The sequence below is a fragment of the Genypterus blacodes genome, unplaced genomic scaffold (assembly GCF_046128005.1).
Source record: "Genypterus blacodes isolate CSIRO-AG114 ecotype Tasmania unplaced genomic scaffold, CSIRO-AGI_Gbla_v1 ptg000118l_1, whole genome shotgun sequence".
NCBI lineage: Eukaryota > Metazoa > Chordata > Actinopteri > Ophidiiformes > Ophidiidae > Genypterus > Genypterus blacodes.
Window position 1 is genome coordinate 1449596 of NW_027466921.1, and position 20798 is coordinate 1470393.

Consider the following 20798-nt stretch of genomic DNA (forward strand, 5'->3'; position numbering starts at 1 on the left):
TGCTTATCATACATTTTACTACAACTATTATCTCCATTTGGCAGATCTCCAGAGCAATAAACAGCTCCTCTCTTATCACATCACTGTATTTTTAGCTGATACAGTGAATATGATGGGAGTTTTTCCGCACCCGTTGTACAGTACGGGGCTCCGGCTCCACGCCGAGCCGAAGGGTCACATTAGCCCGACCTTTAGTCTGACCTTTGTGAGCGCAGCTGATGGGCAACGGTCCCTGGGTGAATGAGTAATTCATATTGAATGGATTCAGATGAGCTACAATAGTAAATAAATGAAATCTGTTCGGCTCCACGGTTTCCACTGTGAAGTCTTCATACACTTTAAATGAGCAAAGACGCTACAGAAATAGTGAACACAGTGTAAGAGAGTGTGTTTGTGCTGATGTGAGTGCTGCTTAAAATATTAACCTGACTGAGTGAGTGGTAGCTGTTTCACTTTCATCTCAAAGTTTGTTCTTTTCTCATAAAGTCAAACAGCTGACATCATGCTGTGTTCAGAGTCTTCATCCATCTGCCCAATAACTATTTTGTGTGTTTGTGTGTGTGTGAGGGATGGAGGTATTTTCCATCCATCACTGAGGGTGGCTCTGGGATGAAATACAAATCTCGCAGTCCCTGTGACAGTGGCATCAGCAGTGTGTATGTGTGTGGGTGAGAGAGAGAGAGAGGGGAATGTGTCAGGGAGACGGAGGGAGACAAACACAGGGGAAGCATGGAAATAGCGAGGAAATCAAGAAAGACTCGAGATTAAGGAGACAAAACAGATGGAGAGAGAGAGAGGGAGGGTGGGGCCATATATTTGGAGCTTTGGCTCAATGCGAGAGGTGAGATCACCATAGCAACAGACTCACGTGTGGCTAAGTCACTCCGTGCTGAGTGACTCAATCACAGTCGATCTGGTTTCTTATCTTATATAGGATGTTACAGTTTCAAACCTATAGAAGTTCACTATATTCATGACCCTCACAGTGACTCTCTGGTACTTTGTTATGAACATGACTAACTGTGACTTTATATAAGTCTTATACTGTGTGAGTATGATGTCATATGGACCTCCTTGAATGCATCCGTCATTCTGCCAGAGAAGTAAAAAGGTGCTGAGGATCCATGATGGTGTGTGTGTGTGTGTGAGAAGAAAGCAGAAAGAGAACAAAGCAGAACTGTGTGTGTGTGTGTGTGTGTGTGTGTGTGTGTGTGTGTGTGTGTGTGTGTGTGTGTGTGTGTGTGTGTGTGTGTGTGTGTGTGTGTGTGTGTGTGTGTGTGTGTGTGTGTGTGTGTGTGTGTGTGTGTGTGTGTGTGCGCGTGCACGCACCTTGGACAGGTTTTTGTCTCCACAGTCTTCATCTTCCGCTTTAATTGAGAGGAGAACACTCAGGAGAGCAGGGGAACACACCTGCCGCTTACTACACTGACTGTGTGTGTGCACGTGTGTGTGTGGGGGGGGCTACAGGACACTTTGTAAGTGCCTTTAAACCTCAGTGGTGACAAAAGAGAAAAGAATTACAACGATTTATTCATACCGAGTCTCATGTGGATTAAATGCTTGCCTGTGATTTCACTGAATTCTTCTCTGTAACCAACAACCACACAGCAGCTTCGTCCAATTTGTGTCCCGCAGGCCGTTTGTAATGCTTTTCTAAAATTGCTCTGGGATCCTTTTAGGTTCCAGGATGAGGAGACATTACAGGGCGCAGTACTTCAGTACAGAAAGAGAGAAAATATTCAGTGACCCCCTCACCCCAGCATAATTACTGCTATGACCGTAATAAAACATATGCATGCATGAATTAAAGTTCATTTTTGAAAGTAATTTAGGAATTAAAAAAGGCCAAGTCCCAGTGGGTATAATGAGTCCAACCTTTGCATAATTTGCTCATTATATTGCTCAACAATGTTTTATGGACTGCATTCTACCAAACCCTTCACATTTTCAACAAGCATAGATTTGAAAAGAGAAAAGTTTTCAGAACTTCTTATGCAAAATATCAAAGTAAAAATATGTCTTAGTATAATTTAAACTGTTAGTACAACTACTAACTGTTCTACCTGCTCTGGTGGCTCAAGAACATTTTGAGTTAAGCTGCTTCTAACATGAAATATTTCAATTCCTTTGCCAAGGCTGTTTAAAATTCTAACATCAAATACAACACTTTCACTTTTTGCAGTGAACCTGTGTGAGTGACTAACGACTAGATTGTTTTGAGAATAAATGAAATCGGTGAAGAAACCAAGTTGCACGTTCCAAATTAAACTTTGAGACACACGCAAATGTGTTTGTGGTTGTCCCAGTGTAACAGCTGACAGCTTTATCTCCCTAAACCCACTTAGTTCCACTCATTCCGTTGCTTCACAGTAACAGAACGGTCAGCCGTTGTGCTAATTGCTCAAAACAGACTCTCCCCTAATTACAAGATAATTGACTCACTGCATTGCCTTGGTAACATTCCACACACGCACATACACACACACACACACACACACACACACACACACACACACACACAGCATGGATCACCGCTCAGCAGTATCGTAGGAATCAAGTCAATTTGAACATTTCACATCAAAACTGAAGTGTGCGTGAGCCAAACCCTGTTGTGTTTGATGCTCTTCAAAATGAGAGGGAACGTGAGTCTTTACAGCATGATGATAATCCTTCTGAACCCGTCTCAACCCCTCCTTCCTCGCTCCCTTGCTCACCGTCTAACCCGCCCCGCTGTTTCCTGACAGTAAAATCTTAAGTAATTCACTTACGGCGGGTTCATAACACACTCTGATTCACTGAGAGAAATTTGACTTTTAAATGGCGCTAAAGCATTCCTTTACAACCTCACACCCGTCTGAAGGGGGTGCGCTTTAGGATCGCTCAATGTTTAATTTGATGGAAGGCGTGCGGAGCAGTTGATGAAGGCCTGTTCACGGGGGGTGGGGGAGGGGGGGCTCACCTCCGGGCCGGTGTCCAGCACAGAAGCTGTCTACGTCTCATGTGGGAGAGACGGGCAGTGAGAGCTTCGGCCTCATGCTGCAATCAATCAAAGGCTCTTTTTTTTCCTTTTCTTTTTTTTTCCCCCCTCAGCCGTTTTTCAATTATGCATGTTAAGGCCCCCGGCAGCGAGGCAGCGAGACGACCAGGCGAGCCTTCACTTAAAGTTTTCCACTTTTGAGAAGAAGCTGGATCATGTTCACATTATCATTCAGCGCCACACACACACACACACACGTAGAGGATGCTGATTTCTAAAAGGAATAAACACTTTTTTGGTCTAAAGGTGACATGTTATCAGTGGAATTCCCCTTTTAATTAAAAGGAAATTAATTTCCCTGCTTGAAATGTTTTGGTAAAAAAACGTATTTGCAGCTGCTGAATACGAAGCTGCTGAACAAGCAATGCTGCCACCACTCGACTTTATCAGACAGATTTAAAACTCATACGACTCACTTCTTACTTGTGCTTTAGATTGGGATTCACAGCAACAGCAGTATCTCTCTCACTCCCTCCCTTTCCCGCTCTTCCTCCGGCCCCTCCTCCCCCTCTCTCACTCTCCCTCCCTCTCCTTCGCTCTCCATCTCTCTCTACCTCCCTCTCTCTCTCTCCCGCTCTTCCTCCCCCTCTCTCACTCTTTTACTCTCCCTTCCTCTCCTTCGCTCTCCATCTCTCTCTCCCTCACTCTCTCTCTCTTTCTCTCCCTCTCCCTCCCTCTCTCTCTCTCTCTCTCTCTCTCTCTCTCTCTCTATCACTCCCTCTCTCTCCCTCCCCCTCTGTAACTCTCCCCCCCTCGCCCTTTCCTTCGCTCCCCCTCCCTCTCTCGCTCCCTCGCTCTTTCTCTCCCTCTCTTTCGCTCCCTGTCTTTCTCTCCCTCCCCCTCTCTCTCTCATCCTCTCTCTCTCTCTCTCTCTCTCTCTCTCTCTCTCTCTCTCTCTCTCTCTCTCATCTCCTTCCCTCTCCCCCCTCTCTCTCTCCCCATCCCTCCTTCCCTCTCCCTCCCTCTGAAGAACACACTAGCTCCACCATTGATCGACACATTCCGCACAAAAGGCATTGTTGTAACATCTTTCCCGTCTCTCCTCCTCATCCTTTTCCCCTCTCCCCGTCTGTCACGTCTCTCACATTACCGCCTCAGTTAAAGAGTGCAGACTAATAGCTAGAATGTCTTCAATTTGATACCCAGATATTAGATATGACCCTCATACCTGGATGCACCATAAAAGTGTCCTAGGCTGAGTGGCTGAAGGCAACGTCTGACCTTGATCCCTGCCTTTGTGTGTATGTGTGTGTATGTGTGTGTGCATTCCATCACATGCAAGAACGTGCTCCTCCCCAGCCCGGCGGTACTGTTGTGTTTTATTTCCCTCTTCTCTTTCGTCTAAGTTCTGTTCTTGCAACAGAAGAAGAAAGTAAACCTTTGTCAAAAATGAAACGCTTCAAGCAAAGAAAGGGTGAATTCCCCATACCGCACCGTTTCTGGCTGAAATGTCTTTGCTGGGAGAGTGAAATGTCAGTGTCAGAGTTAGACTAAAATTTCAGTATAGACGTCGGTATATTGCAGCCCTGATATCGTCCTTGTGAGGTTGCGACGTCCATTTCACACTAGGAGAAAATCCCCCACAAACCTGTTGGATGGATGAAAAATTGCGACATTTTAGGTGCATCCCATTTCTCTTACTTAATGTCCCCTCCCTCGCTCGTCTCCGTCTCTGCGTAGCGAGTTAATCGATGGGATCTGCCATCAAAAGGACAACTCGCCGCTCGCTGTTCACTTAAACCTGCCAACAGCAGAGGAGATGAGGGGGAAGGAGAGGGGAGGGAAAGCAGCCAAGGCTTCCCAGAGGAGGCTCACGTCAGGAAAAGCAAGATCGTCCTACGCAGATGTCATTTATCTGAAGGACACGCGTCCTCCTTGGGAAGCCTGTTGGTGATGTTGTCGTGCACTCCTAATCTCTCTATGTTTTGCTTCATGATTGATCGCGTTAAACCACTGATAATCCTTCACTTTCTTGTTATTTGGTGTCTTGTCATTCAGGTTTGCTTGGGCTCATATCCCTAGAATCCATCCCGAACAATATACACATTTAGAATATTCTATCAGTATTTTTTACATCCATATAATACATACATAGGCCCTCAGATAGAGCATACCTCCTCCAAGGCTGAGTAGACCTGAGTAGCCCAGTCACAAACCAACCAACTTTTCATCCTAACACATTGTTGTGTATCTCTTGTAATAGCGCCACCATCAGGCCGATTGACGTTAAATGATTGATGGTGTGAGCGCACATGTCCACCAAATCTGGTTACAGTAGATTCATTCATTGCTGAGTGTTTTGGCAAAAAGTATGGGCACAAAATGGCCTATAAATGGATGCGATTTGAGTCGAATAATTCTATTAAGTTTCCATGACTTGCTTCCAAATCAAACATAGATGTGGTCATTACAGCAACACTTTCAGATCGACTGCTTCTCAAATTGGATCTAATTTCTTCCCTGGATCACGTCCAACCTGCCTGCCAACTTTCAATTTAAGTCGATGACTTTTGAAGATGCCAAAATTCTGACAGACAGATGAACCAGCCAGGATATTCATAGAGAGAAAGGGATTTTGATTGAAATATGAGGGTGAATTAGACTTTATTTTTCTTTTGGTTGTTGATGCCGTTTTTTGCTATTGTATTAAATCCCAAACTGCAGTGACCCAGGCACTCAGATCTACTGACGGCACCCACAGACGTTTCTAATTTGCTCGCATTAAATAAAAACTATGTGCTGGAAACTCATTGATTGATGTCAGAAAACGCTGCAGCTTAACTGTGTGAGTGAGCAAAATAGACTTTGTAATTTTGTATTTTTTAAATCAAGCATATGCTTTCAGCACAGCTTTTGCAAAACTAATCTCGATCCTCCTATTTACTTGTCAAATGATGTAATGTTTCATATCATGAGGCCTCTGGTTTTAATGACATATTTTCATTGTTACCCTGTATAAAAACAGGTTGAAATGAGGAGATTGAGGTGCACATTTAACTTTGAGTAATCGGTATATTAGCAGCGTTACAATCTGACCTACCTACAGAAATGGCTCAAACGTCTCTAAACTTAGTGTTTTCCTCGGCAGATATGGCGTCACGATATATGATCAATCTCCATTACTGCTCCCGTCCTGTTTCTGTCATCATTACCTTGTTGAATCATGGGCGCTGAATCGCTTTAATGGCCACGCGTCTCCAGAATTTACCACAACTGCACTGCTGCTTTTTCTTCGCCGTCGTCCGCAAACCGCGCATGCGCCGGCTGCCATCGTTGCTAATCAACATCAATTTGTGTTACTGTAATTACGTTACAATTGCACCTTGAGGGAAGAGCAGATTAAAGCCCGTCGTCTTTGGGATGATTGAATTAGAACATGTTATTAAAAAGGATAATGAGGACGTGAAAGCAAACATTAGGCTTTGATTACTGGTCTCATCAAGAAGTAATATTTAGTTAAGTGTAAAAACATCTTATTAAAGGCGCAAACTTCTCAGGCAAACAGTAGCACTTAAATGAAGCAGCCTATCTCTCCTTCCCAACTCTCTGGACTGTGTTTGCCTATAAAGATGTTTGCAGCCATTAATTAGCAGAGATCCCCTTTCCCAAGGCCAGGAATGGGAACGTAAGACTTACTGTGTGTTTGTTTACGAGAGTGAGCGAGAGTGAGAGAGACGAAAACAAATTACTGGCTGGTTGTGACTTGTATTTGTGTTTGTTTTGCGTATTGGCTGGTAATTAAAAGCTGTTTTTCCTCTGCTTTTTTTTTTTGCCACCTAACATCCCAAATGCATGGCTTGTGTTTGGGTGTGAAAACAGAGCTCATTAAAGGCCACACTCCTCAAACATACAGTATGGACTCTATATGCTTCTATCGGCTATAAACAATATGGGGTTGATTGGTTTTCTCAGTTTAATCCACACCTCTGCCAATTTCTTATATTTTATCTTCATATTTGCTTAGAATTGAGCTACAGCACCAGAGTTGGAAGTAGTAGTAGTAGCAGCAGTGGTAGTATTTACAGTGTGCAGTATAGATACACAGTAAGCCTTACTGTATATTACATACTTACTTGCTGGGTTCTGACTAGCCAACATTAAATCTTTCACTGAAACGCCAATATTGCTGTGACATACCAGTAAACCGATCTGTATATCAGTCCAACAGTGTTGTGTACACACACATGCACACACTTGGTTGTGGTGCTGCATTGTAAGCAAAGGCAGGTAATTTGATTCTGGGATGTGGATGTGTGTGGTTGTGGGGGTCGACATGTCGGCCGGTCCCACTCTAATAAAACCACAGAACGCCGCAGGACCCCCAGTTAACTCCCATCCCATCAACACGGGGGACAGGTAACCTCACGACCCCTGCAAGGCAGCCATTCTCCCCGATCATGTGACCGGCGCAGCTTGAAATTGAGGCAAAAAGCCGCCTGCACAGAAAGACTGAAAAGAAGAGAAGAAGTAGTTTCCCCATTCGTATTCGATACACATTTTGCTGATGTCATTGAACTCTGCAGGTGCACGGGTTGGGCAGTAGAGGGCAGGACGTGCTCTTGTCGGGCCAGGTCTTTGTTGCCTTGGTCTTGATGTCTCATGTCAGTCGGGGGTTTGTCCTCCTGGTGTCTTCCTCAGATGTTGTTAGGAGGTCTGATGCATCTGCTAAAGCTTATTCGTGACTTCGGCTGTTGTTCTCCTGTGGGTCCTTCAACGCCACCAAGGGCATCATGTCACATTAATGCTCACTTGTGTTGAATTAAACCATAACAAAGCTGATCGGAATAACAATACCTTCAAGATACATTTGGACATTTGTTAATCTAAAGTTCCATATTGCTGTCAACGTCGGCAAGTAATAATTTATTGGAGGCTTGAGGTGAAATTGAGCGTATTACTCATGATCAAATTTCTCTTGTCCCTCTCTCTCTCTTCTCCTTCTCTTCCTGTGTAGTGGGACGCCATCACGGAGATGGACGAGCACAACCGACCCATCCATACTTTCCAGGTGTGTCACGTGATGGAGCCCAACCAGAACAACTGGCTCCGCTCCAACTGGATCGCTCGGCAGGCCGCCCAGAAGATCTACGTTGAGCTCCGCTTCACCCTGCGCGACTGCAACTCCATCCCGTGGGTGTCAGGCACCTGCAAGGAGACCTTCAACCTGTTCTACCACGAGACTGACGACACCCACAATGTCAAATTCAAGCCAGCCCAGTACACCAAGATCGACACCATCGCCGCTGACGAGAGCTTCACCCAGATGGACCTCGGCGACCGCATCCTCAAGCTCAACACGGAGGTGCGCGAGGTGGGACCCATGACCAGGAAGGGCTTCTATTTGGCCTTCCAGGACATCGGCGCCTGCATCGCGCTGGTTTCAGTGAGGGTTTACTACAAGAAATGTCCGTTCACGCTGAGGAACCTGGCCTCATTTCCGGACACAGTGCCTCGCGTCGACTCCTCCTCATTGGTGGAGGTGAGGGGGGCGTGTATCGACCACGCTGAGGAAAGGGACACACCCAAGCTGTTCTGCGGAGCCGACGGCGACTGGTTGGTCCCACTGGGGAAATGTGTGTGCAGCGTCGGGTACGAGGAGATGGACGGCTCCTGCATTGGTAAGTCGCCCAATCTTTTTATCTTTAATTCTCTTTTATTCATTTCAATGCTCCAGTCGTATATTGGTGCTGTTCCTCTGTCGTGCTCTGATATACGGGATGTAGGATTTATCAAGCCACGCTTTTTCTTTCCGTTTCACCTCCGCTCTTCCCTCCCTCCCACTTTGATTCTCTGTCACTTCCTCGGTTATTAATAGCTGCTAATCCGCCGGGTATTCAGAGGAACAAAGGAGATGAACGTGATGAGATAAGAACGAGAATGCGTTTGGGATTGTTAGTGCAAAGCGAGCCTCCATGTTTGAGTCTTGTGCTTTGTCTGATGTATATACATGTTTACGTATAGACATGATATCTATAATGAAAAGCAACATTACATCGGTCTTTCCACATTGATTTTCAAAAGACACACTCTACAGCACCTTCAGCTGACAGCATACATAAGGTTTGTGAAGACACCTGCTGTGATGAGCCAAACGGTACAGAACACATGCAATGCTGCCACGGCGACAGATAGGAAGGTGGGAATGGCTCCTTTTTACACTTTTAAAAGCTTGCTCGACAGATTGTTCGGCAAGAAAAAGTAACAGTGTAGGTGTGTGTGTGTGTGTGTACTGTATATGAGCAGGTTGATGTGTGATCAGTAACCTGTCACCCGCTGTCCCATAGGCCACCTAGGCGTGACAGATTATCTTCTCCGTCTAGATATCAGTTTGATCCCTGGCTCTTTGATCTGAGCTTTGGGTTATCACCGTCTCACTCCGCTGGTGAGAGAAACGTCCCTTCGTCTTGGTCTCAGGTCGCAACCTGTTAAGTTTCCAGGTCGTCCAAATACTCAGAGGTCCAGTTTCTTGATCAATCTTCCTGACAATTAATAACAAATTACATAAAGTGATACTGATGAGGCTATTACCAGAACCTGACCTGAAAAATGTGCCTGGTGGATTCAAACCTATAACCTTTAATCAGTATTACTCTGACTAATCTGTTAGCATTAAATGAGGATAAAGGACTCCATTACAGCCGCAGTGACCTTGCTGTGGTTTAAGTTGTGATTTCAGAGCTCACCACTGAGAGAGTTTGAGACAAAGTGGTCAGAGCGACTTATTCTATGGGGAAATGTCAACACAATTTGGACAGCAGGGTGCAATTCCATCCCTCTATCCTATGTGTATGTCAACAGAGCTCAAAGGCTGAACCCCTTCTGCTCCCACACTGCCTCTCACTCTCGTGCTATATATGGAAGACCTGCACTCTCTTCTTCCTCCACCTCCCACAAACAAACCCCTCAAGCAGCTCCGTTCAAGGATTCTGTGGACCGTTGCATAACTACTCTGGATTTGATTTACATTATTATAAGATGATTTAAAATTCACTGCTACAATATGGAAAGAACATCAAAATGAAAATGTATCGGCCCTCACTTGAATTTACTAAACTGGGTCTTCCACATGTTGGCCTGGCCTGAAAGAGCCGTCTCAGCACTTTCTCACTGGTTTTGAAGACATCACAGGGGAGGAAAAGGGGGGTGGGGTGCTATCTGTGCTGACTTCATCCACTTGGAAGCGTACAGAGCATTTGACCGACAACATCAGCAAGTGCTTGCATGATGTTACTGCATTTGTGGGGGGGGGATTTTTAAATAACCTCCTGTAAGCTTATGTGGCCTTGATGTGGCCCCTCTCTCGCTCGCTCTCGCTCTTTCACTCGCTCTACATGTCGCCTGATATGGAAATGCAGAGTCTAGCAAACCCATCTACACAGCCATTGTTCCCCGCGATGGACTTTTCACCGCACACAAGGAAGAAGTTCTGCTCCTTATCTCAGCGTCTAGTTCTGAAGCACCCACGCCAAACACCTGCACCACGGCCAAAAATGCCCAGCAGCGTCTCCATTCCCAGCCAAGACTGAGGAGAGATGACCTTTCTCGCTCCAGAGCTGTCCGGAGCATGCTGAGCAGCTACATCAGCAGCCCGGTGTGGGAATTACAGCACCTCAGACCCTTCAGTGAACACACCGCAGGAGCGCTGGAGCCAAAAACGGCGTTGTTGTAAAGGTCCCCTCACATTCCACCATGTAGCCCCCCTGCTGTGCAGCAGAGCACAGGACACAGCTGGACACGGCTATGTTCTTCTGGAGCATATAATTACTGGCGTGAAGCTCGGGCAGAGTGAGTCCTTCTCACAGGGACGCATTCGTGTGGCCAAGTGTAAATGGAGTATGAATTCCCGATTGAATAGCTATCTGATCATGTCAAGACACATGAGGTGACAAAGTGTAAATGTCCTCTTAGTGCATCACTGTGTCTTTTACTGTCCTGCACATTGCTCGTGTCTCATACAGCTGCACAATCTTGTTCTTGTGCCACAGAGATTCAGATTTTGTACTTCATTTTGTCCTCTGATGTGTTATAGCAGATCATAGATTTATAGCCAAACATGTTCAACAGCTTGAAATGTTGATGCGCTCAAGCACAAATTTAGATTTTTTATTTTCGTGTCGAGTGTCACAAGAAATGTTCTAAAAGATGACACCAAACATTCTTTATCGGGCATTAAATCCTTTTCCTGGCATTAAACTTGACCCATACTGGTTAAATAGTTGTATTGCGATTGGTCATTTTGCTCACACACCAGAGAGAGAGAGATTCTATTTCACAATGATGAAGCTGCTACATTGGTTAGCCCCTTCTTTTGAAAAATGCTCTCAAGACTCTTGGCTCCATTTTCCCACAATTCAGTGCCAGATGCTCTCGCTATGTTGATTGCGATTCATCTGGAGACACGGGCAGGCCAGGTTTCTCCGGCTGCACGTGCAGCTGCATCACAATCAACAGGCCACGGGTGAAACTGCAGCTGTGATTGAGCTGGACTGAACCAAAATGGCTGCTTCATGAATGCCTCCTTCCTTTATTGTTTTCCCCATCTGTTTTGTTTGCATGAATAGCCGGTGGATGAACGCACTCCGCTGTGTTCGTCAAGTCCACTCATCTACTGTTTTTTCTGCCGTGCTGCGTCAAATACTGATCTCACAAATGTGTGCAGGGGAACAGAATGTGATTTGAAACAAGGCTCTGAAAACAAATCACAAAAATGTCATTTTACACCTTCCTCATTGGGTAAAGGGTCATCTTGCATGCAGCAATATGCAACCTGTTTCATACAAATGGAAACCAGTATCACCAGTGTCTCAGAATAGAGGCTGCATTCATCTCCTCCTTTTATCCCTTCTTCCCTCCTTTCCTACTGCTTCCTACGTTTTTCTACTCGGGTTGACTGTGGCGTTTTTCTGCCCACTGATGCCATATCACAGCAACATCCGCTCTGAAATGCAGCCCTGCTCATTGTTCCAGGTTTCAAACAAGCGACGTTATTAAACTTCTATGCCGCTGAGAGCCCATGGGTGCCTGGGGGAGGACCGGGGCACCCAGCTGTTCTAATGCCTCAATCCCCACTTTACAACCACCCTGATGCTGAGTGAAAGAGAAGCTGTAAAAATACAAAAAGACATTGAAGTGATGAACTTCCGTGTTTCAAAACCACATCGCTGACCTTTAAACTCCTCGGATTTGGCCGTGGGGTAGCTCTATAAGTAAATAATAGTTTTGCTGCCTCTTTGAAAGTAGCATTGAGAGTCATTAAGTACTTTAGTCTGGTTGAAGTATTGTGAAATTGCTCTTTTTTCCCTATAGACGCTTGTTACGTATATAGAAACACTCAGTTGAGGTCTCACAAACGGTGCCAGAGATCCTTCCGTCTTTCTATTCTTTCACACAAACCCCTCTAACTCTCCGCAGGCCCGGCTTATTTAGCGAGCAAACACACTCACAGACCAACCTCTGTGTTGCAAACCGTAAATTTATTCCGAGAGCAAAGATCGAAGAAGATTGGAGTCAGAATGAGGGTCCTGAACAGCACTGAGGTAGAGAAATAAAGACTTGCTCTCCACTTGGCTAAAGCCAAATAATCTTTCTCTTTCCTCCCTTTTAAACCCTGTGATTCTGCACACAATGGCCTGCTAATCTCCTATCCATTACCTCTGAGCATCAGTATACAGAAAAAAAAAAGCAGAAGTTAATCAAGGTGAGCCGCTAACGATAACCCCCAAAAACCTGAGGGTCCATCAGCCTGCTCCTGCACACACACACACACACGCACATAGAGCAGCTCAGCTTGGCCACCCCCTTCTTCGAGCGCACATTACTTGTTTTATATTTGCCTCTCTCGCATGATTGCAAAGCCTCCTCTCCCGCAATTTCATTTCCTACGCCACTGCGACCTGGACAAATGGGAGGATTTCAGATTCCATTAGGAATTTAATCTACAACTCATCAATACGGGTATGAAAGTAATGGTATGTGCCTGAGCCCTATATGTGGTCCAGAGAGCTTCACTGCCACTGTGCGTTCATTCCTCTTTAACAGCTTTTACATTAGTGCTTTGCCCAAAACCTTCAGTCTGTCCTGCAGGTATTTATACCGCCTGCATGACCATCAATCGACCCACAAATTATTCACATTACCTGCTGGGGTCAGCGAGGTGGTCTCGTTAGATGGAGCATCTCTCAGCCATACGACCCAATTTCCAGCCTCCATATGAGCAAGCGTACGTCCTTCTAAACCGTCCTTAAGCACGACGCTGAAATGTATCCGGAACATCGTAACCCTGATCTCTAACCGAGCTCGAAGGGAAGTAAAAGAGTTTGGTTCCCCCGCGGGGAAAATATAGCATCAGGCAGTGTGAGAGAACATACACACACACACACACACACACACACACACACACACACACACACACACACACACACACACACAAAACAATGGAGCATTGCAGAATCGCGAAGCACCATGGTCATCAGGAGCAGCAGTCAGGTCAGGCTGAGTGGTGCCGTGTGACTGAAAGTGAAAAACTAGCTGGATTCTTTCTGGCGAGGAAATAGTTAATTCTGAGATTTGTTCTTTCACAGTGGAAACACTGTGCTTAGTCCTTAAAACATTGAATAATAATCCAGCAGCACAAGTAAATTTGACGAAGAAGATGGCTGGAGTTGAGTGCAAGTCCACTGTGAAGTTTCTGCAGGAGAAAAGTCTCATTTGTGTGTGTGGGGGTGTGTGTATGTGTGTGTGACGGGCAGCCAGAGGCCTCGACTTCCCTCTGAATTCTTTAACACTTTCTGACAGCTCACTAATGGGTTATTTTGATCTGCAATCTAATAAATCACTCATAACAGTGCAGCAGTCAGAGAAGGAGGAAGGCAAAAGTCTCAAAAGTTTGTCTGAATAGAATCATTTTTCTCAAATAATGAAAAAACAAAACAGAAGTCTTAGTTTGATATAAAGTGTGTGTGTGTAAATGTAAATGTAATAAAAGTGTGTGCTGTTCAGCTCAAACCGAATTTGTCCCATTTTCCATTCCTCCGTCTTACACACACACACACAAACACACACACACACACACATACACATACACCTACACACTGTCAGGGTGATGGAGAGCCCCCATGTCCCTCAGCTGACCCCCCGATGGCCACATCACTCACTGGACAGGAGTGTTGATGAACCCACATTTAATAGAGGCAATCCATTGTTGTGGCTACACAGGAGGCTAGGACACACACACACACACAGACACACAAACACACACACAAACACACACACACACACACACAGTCAGGTGTGTAAACATGCCTGTATTTTTTTATATTAATATTTGATATATCATTCTCTTAATCATAATCACAAGTACATAAGTATACAATCCATAGATGCACATACCTACATAGCCTCTCTCTCTCACTCTCTCTCTCTCTCTCCATTTCCATCCTTACTAGTGTAAAACAGCGCTGTTTGGCAGTTGAGTGTCTGTCTGGCATTGTGTAAGACCTCTGCGATGCTATGAATCACGTGTGCGTGTGCGTGTGCGTGTGTGTGTGTGTGTGTGTGTGTGTCGATGGCACATTAAAGACAACACACATGACTAAATATGATCCAGGGCAGCACAGGGTGGTCACGTGTGTGTTTTTTTAAAGCCTGTTAGCCTGAGATCAGGAATTAATGATCTCATTATCTTGAGTTAATGAGAAATTTAAGCCACGAGTCAATGATTTGATCTCTGGAGATAACAAGATGAATCATTATCGCAGGACAAAGGTCGAAAAAAGTACATTTAAGCCGTGTGAAAACATCATTTGTTATTTCAACCAAATGTGATAAAGCCTTAATCATGATAAAATACAGGATACCTGAAGATGACAAAGTGTGAGGACAGAAATACAGAGGAAGAAGAAGAGGAAGGAGCACTGTGAATGTTTTTGTATATTCAATCTAAAGTGTGTATTGTCTAACATCCGGTGCCAGACAGACATTCCCTGACTCCCCCTCCCACACACACACACAGGTCGGAGGTGTGTGAGGTGAACACACACAGGTAATTGGGCGAGTAACAGGAGTGGCTGTGTTTTAATATTAATTGGCGTGCCGCTGTAAACATCTTGGAGAAAGTTTCGCTCGACATTTTCAATTACAGCATGAAGACAGTCAGGCAGCCATTACAGCATATATCCTTCAGGCTGTCACCCAACTAAATGAGATGTCACACACACACACACACACACACACACACACACACACACACACACACACACACACACACACGCACACAGGGAGGGAGAGCGGGATTGAGAGAGAGAGAGACAGGCAGCGGCTGTCAGCGCACATGAAAAATCACACAAAATCACGCACACACACACACATTCGGCAGACGTCATGCTCTAGCTCCGATACAAACACACACACACACGACAAAATTCACTGCAGCACTGAGTGTTAATGCATAGGGACAACATTATGCTTTCTGCTAACAAGTGACACACACATGGAAACACACATGAGGAGATGCTTTTAAGTGTGTGTGTGGGGGGGTGTTTACAGACAGACCTGCTGCAGGGAGACAGTGTGACATTTCAGAAAAGAAAAGGATGGTCTGGCTTAACAAGCACAGACCCCCTCAGGCTTAATGAGAGGGGGGTGAGAGGGGCGAGGGTGAGAGAGAGAGAGAGAGAGAGGAAAGAGAGAGGGAGGGAGGGGGAGCGAGAGAGTGTCTCTGTGTGTGATAGTGAGTGAGTGAGTGCTGGCAGTGGATCCTAGATTGTCAGATAAATTTACCCCCACTTTACTTGGCATGAACAGACTCACACACACACACACAAACACACAGAGAGTCAGTCAGTTCTCAAGGACTTGTCTCTCTTCCCAAGGGCGCCCTGATGCGTCTCAGTGGGAACCTCTCAGCCTCATCGTTCCTCGCCCTCTTCTCTCTCCTCCTTGATTTGGCTGTAAACATGAGACCCCTGCTCGTCCCCTCGTTGTGCCGTTGTCCCTCAGCTAAACAGACACAGCAGACAACGTTTGGACACTAATACGCGGTAAAACGCCTGCTCCCTCGCCGTCTCCACTTCAAAGACACACGCTGTTCCCTGCCAGGGAAGCTGGACACAGCTTGAGTAATGGCCGGTGTCAGCACACCGCACCACACGCTGTCAACAGGCACTATAAATAATCACCTGGAACGGAAGGCAAAACGCTCGTTTCGCTTTTATTCTGAAGTAGTGAAGACGTGCTGGCAGGATTGACAAGATTGATAAGATTGATTGATTGTTAATTAAGACGATTCTACAGGCCGGGCCAGTCATATGTGTTTTCCTCTGCCGTATCTGTAGTCAAAGCAAAGAGACGGGGGAGGACGTCTTTATGTAATCGAGCAAACTGAGTGGAGCTAAAATACTACAAATAATATTCAATATACTATTAAACTAAAATATACTGTATATGAAAATTACAATTAAAAAGCTTGGTTTGATTTAATCTGATTAAATTGTGTGTGTGTGTGTGTGTGTGTGTGTGTGTGTGTGTGTGTGTGTGTGTGTGTGTGTGTGTGTGTGTGTGTGTGTGTGTGTGTGTGTGTGTGTGTGTGTGTGTGTGTGTGTGTGTGTGTGTGTGTGTGTGTGATGCATCCATCTGTTTTTGCCCGTTTAGGATGTAAAGCGGTCACATTCCGTCATCTCTCTGCTGGTTTACCTGCCAGAGCCTCATTAAATCAGCCTCTTGATGAGCATTAGAGGATGATGTCGACTGCCTCCGTGTTGTAATGGAGAACAAATGTGGAGAGGGAGAGTGTTTAATTAGAGTTGTGTGGAGGAGGGGGGGGGGTTTGTCGCCCCCCCGAGAGACCGCCCTGTCTTTTTGCGTTTAATCTGTTTAAATAATAGATTATGCGCGTTTCTTTTTCTGTCGTGTCTTGTTTTGTGTTTTTTATTTTGCGAGGCCTAGTTTCGATGTGAACTCGCTGTGACTTCTGCTCGGCTTTTTTCCGTCATCGCCGAGCGCTACTTCAAAGCCGGGAAGTGATCAAAGACGCTCTGAGGGAGAAAAAATCCCCAACGTAGCAGCACCCCTGCATGCGTATACACACACACACACACACACACGCACACACACACACACACACACACACACACACACACACACACACACACTCTCTCTCTCTCACAGCTTCTGTCTGTCTCCACAACACGTACGTGCTCGCTGAAAACAAAAGCAGGCGACACGTCTGATGTGAGATTTTTTTTCCTGCAGCACAGTCCTGTCAAACATGGGAACCTTCTCAGCTGATTTCTCTTTTCTTTTCACGTACTCTCTCTCTCTCTCACACACACACACAAGAGACACAATGACAAACAAGCCTTGCTGGTCCTGATTTTACCTTTTGTCATCAATGATGTTTTGTTCCACTGCCGATTTTCTTAAAACAACTTCACTCAGCAGCTGCTAACTTGTGAATTTCTCTGACATACTGAGGCGTTATTACCTTAATAAGTGTGAAAGCACAGTGACAAGGACATGACCAGACATGGAAATGGTGTACACACACACACACACACACACACACACACACGCTGTTTTGAGCCGAAGAGGATCCTGCTGCTCAGAAAATCAAAATCAGAATTACCAAACATTAAAAACAGATCTGTGAATCCTGACTCTTCCTGTGAGCCCCTGAAGGCATCACCACCCAATTTGCACTTTGACAGCCGAGCTCCCCTTTAGCTGCACGACTTCTTTGCTTCTTTTGCCTTTGACACAGATTTGTGTTTACTCTTCAGAATGAGACCCGATCACAACGGGAGTCAAACCATCAAGAAAACAAGGACAAATGTGTTGTTTGTTGCGTAACCTTGACATATTTGTGATCCCATGTTGCTTAAACAACTTAAATGCAACCAAGATAGACCAGTTAGTCCTCATCCTTGGTTGAGTACATTCACTGAATATATTGTTAGCTAAAGTATTTCTGACACTACCTGAGTAACTTCTGGTAAAGTTTTGGCGACAGTACTTTGACTTTTTGATACTGTTTGTGACCTCATCCCTCTATCTGCTGTTATAACAACAGCAGCAGTGCGGGAACAGAGCCGATGACCCCAGGCTATGAAGGCTTTAACAAGCAATAGGTGTCTCTCAATCTGCTGGTCTGCAACTGCCAAGCCTGTTAGTCACACTGGTGGAATCACACACACACACACACGCACACACGCACACACACACATATACACAAGTGTCCCGTTGATAGACTTAATCCAGCTGCTGAATGCGGCAGGCAGAGATAGCAGAAGTAGGTCATTTCTAGAGACGACTGCGATGTGAAACCGTCCCCTCTGGGTGGATTCGGGTGCGAACTTTGGCTGACCCCCCCGCACCCTTGCTCGCCAGAACCCCCCCCCCCCCCCCCCGCCCCCCACCTCAAGTGCAGACACACAATGGAACCTCTAAATTGGATGGATTCCGGAATCTGCTTGAATTAATGCTGACAACTTCATTGATCAGTCTAAAACGTGGGCTTAAGCCACAGGAGGAGCATTTTGGACATGCCTAGATAAAATGGAGGAGCTGTAATTGGGTTTTCTCCATGCTGACGTTGAGGAGAGGAGAGAGGAAGTTCACAGCTCCCAGGAGCTGCAGAGACGGTGACTCACACTGCTCAACTCGGTACGTTTCAGACGTTCTGCTTGGAGCGAGAAACGGTTCTCCGCGCTCTTATTTTGCAGGGTCGTCATATGCAACTTCATTTTTAATCAACATGGCAGCGAGAGACGACAAGACAAACTCGTTCTTGTCGTGTGTAGTTTTGTCAAGTGGAAGGTAAAGTGTAATGGAACGACTGCACTCTTAACATAACTGTTTTTACAATAATTTTAACAGGAATACACAACCGTTCAAGCAAATTAAAGCTTTACTGTGTAATATTAAAAGATTTTTTGGGGGGATAATATGCTTAAAGCCTCATTACATCCTGATGAGAATCCTTAAAGTGCTCTGTGGAAAATATCACATCTCCTTAGCGCCTCCTAGTGATGGAAGTCGATTTGTGGAAAAACCCTTTTGAGCTGAGATAATACCATCATTTACCACAGGGGGAATCACTATCACTTATCACTAATCACTAATCGATCGTGTTCTCAGGTGGGCGGGAGGATTGTGGTAGAAATCATCAGGAAATCAATTCCACCCGCAGTACAATCTAACATTCTGTTGCTTTAAAGACCAAAACAACAGGGAGATGAAAAGCTCTGAATCACAAAATTGACACATAACATTACAGACATTCATGTCATCACTTGTGCGCTTTGTGTTGCGCCCTTTGTGTTGCGCCCTTTGTGTTTCCATGTACATTCGGTGACGGCATTTGAAGTGGTGGAGCTTTGCCACAGTAGAACGTTGGATTATTGCCTTTAGTGGAGCCGTTTCTAACTGTAATCACTCTTTTTAATGGTAACACTCTGCACCATTACACTTCAGCTGCTAGTCAAATGGATGACTCTCTGAAATTCACATAAGCCCCCAAAATGCAAAGTGACTCTTTGTAAAACAGTAAAAGGCCAACAGTCAGACAAAAGAGCAACTATGCAACTGTGTGTGTGCGCGTGTGCCTTTATTCTCTACGACCTGCAGCAGCTCCTCTGGTCCTTTACATTAAGGCTGATGTATGCTTATTGAGCAGCTCGGGCAGAGAATGTAGGTGTGATTTATAAAGCAATCCTGTGTGTTTTATGGAGGATTGATCCGTCTCAGCGCAGCGTTTTTCCTCTTGTCTTTATTCAGACTGACAGCGGGTTATAAAAGTATGACTGCGTAAGAGAAGACAAGCGTTAAAGTGTTTACAGTTACTTCTTTAGTGCCGTCACACCTTTCTGGCCTCCGTGTAAGAACTGAGGAGACGTGACAGAAAATGAAAAGGTTTGTTTTTATATTTGTGCACCTGAGTGAAAAAATGTCATGTAAGCGACGACCTTATTTACAAGACGCTGGAAGAATTGACGGATCAAGATTATTGGTCATTCTTCCTCATTTTGAAGGGTTAACCAGTGTTATTCAAGGCGACCGACTTATTTTTGTTCACTGAATATACTCGCTGAAGTAGGTTAGAGTCCAAACTCTAATCATATACAGTAAATCCTCAGGGGGGCTCAGTAGAACACCTACATCTCCACCGTCTGGTGACTTTGGAGGGTTAGGACGCCGTCTCGTTTGTATCTGAAAGTCAGTGTGTGTGAATGCCACAGGCGCGTGTTTAAAGGATGTGCTTCAGATTGAGCTTTAGATTGTGCGTTCTGAGGTTTGCAGGTCAGCGCTCACACACACACACACACACACACACACACACACACACACACACACACACACACACACTGTATCCAGACAGCGGGGTGAGAAATGAGTGTTAAAGGAGCGTTAAGAGCAGCAGGACACCATCAGCGACAGTGATTAACATTACGTGGATGTCGGGGCACAAGACGACCCCACGGTGTCAGACCTGAACCTCTGCACCACACCGCCGTCTGTCTGCTGTCTCACACACACACACTCACATACACACACAGTGCCAATAAAGAGGTCACTGTCTATTCAACCAATTCTTTCTGTCTCGTTTCCATCAACCCGAGTCAAAGAAAATGCACCTGCAATTGCGTTGGTATTCATAGCTGGAGGCAACTATAGAAACACACATGTACACACACACACACACACACACAGTCTCGGGCCTCTAATTTCATGCCAGCATAAAGCCGGCAGCAGCTATAAACGCAGTCGT

At 45.4% G+C, this 20798-nt stretch overlaps 1 protein-coding gene across 1 annotated transcript in view; it reads left to right on the plus strand.

Moving 5' to 3' along the window:
* LOC143009922 (ephrin type-A receptor 6-like) overlaps nt 1-20798 on the plus strand; it is a 110331-nt gene that overhangs the window by 14915 nt on the left and 74618 nt on the right. Inside the window, exon 2 of the mRNA XM_076162025.1 lies at nt 7992-8655. Coding sequence (XP_076018140.1) covers nt 7992-8655 — 664 coding nt within the window. The remainder of the gene's footprint in view (nt 1-7991; nt 8656-20798) is intronic.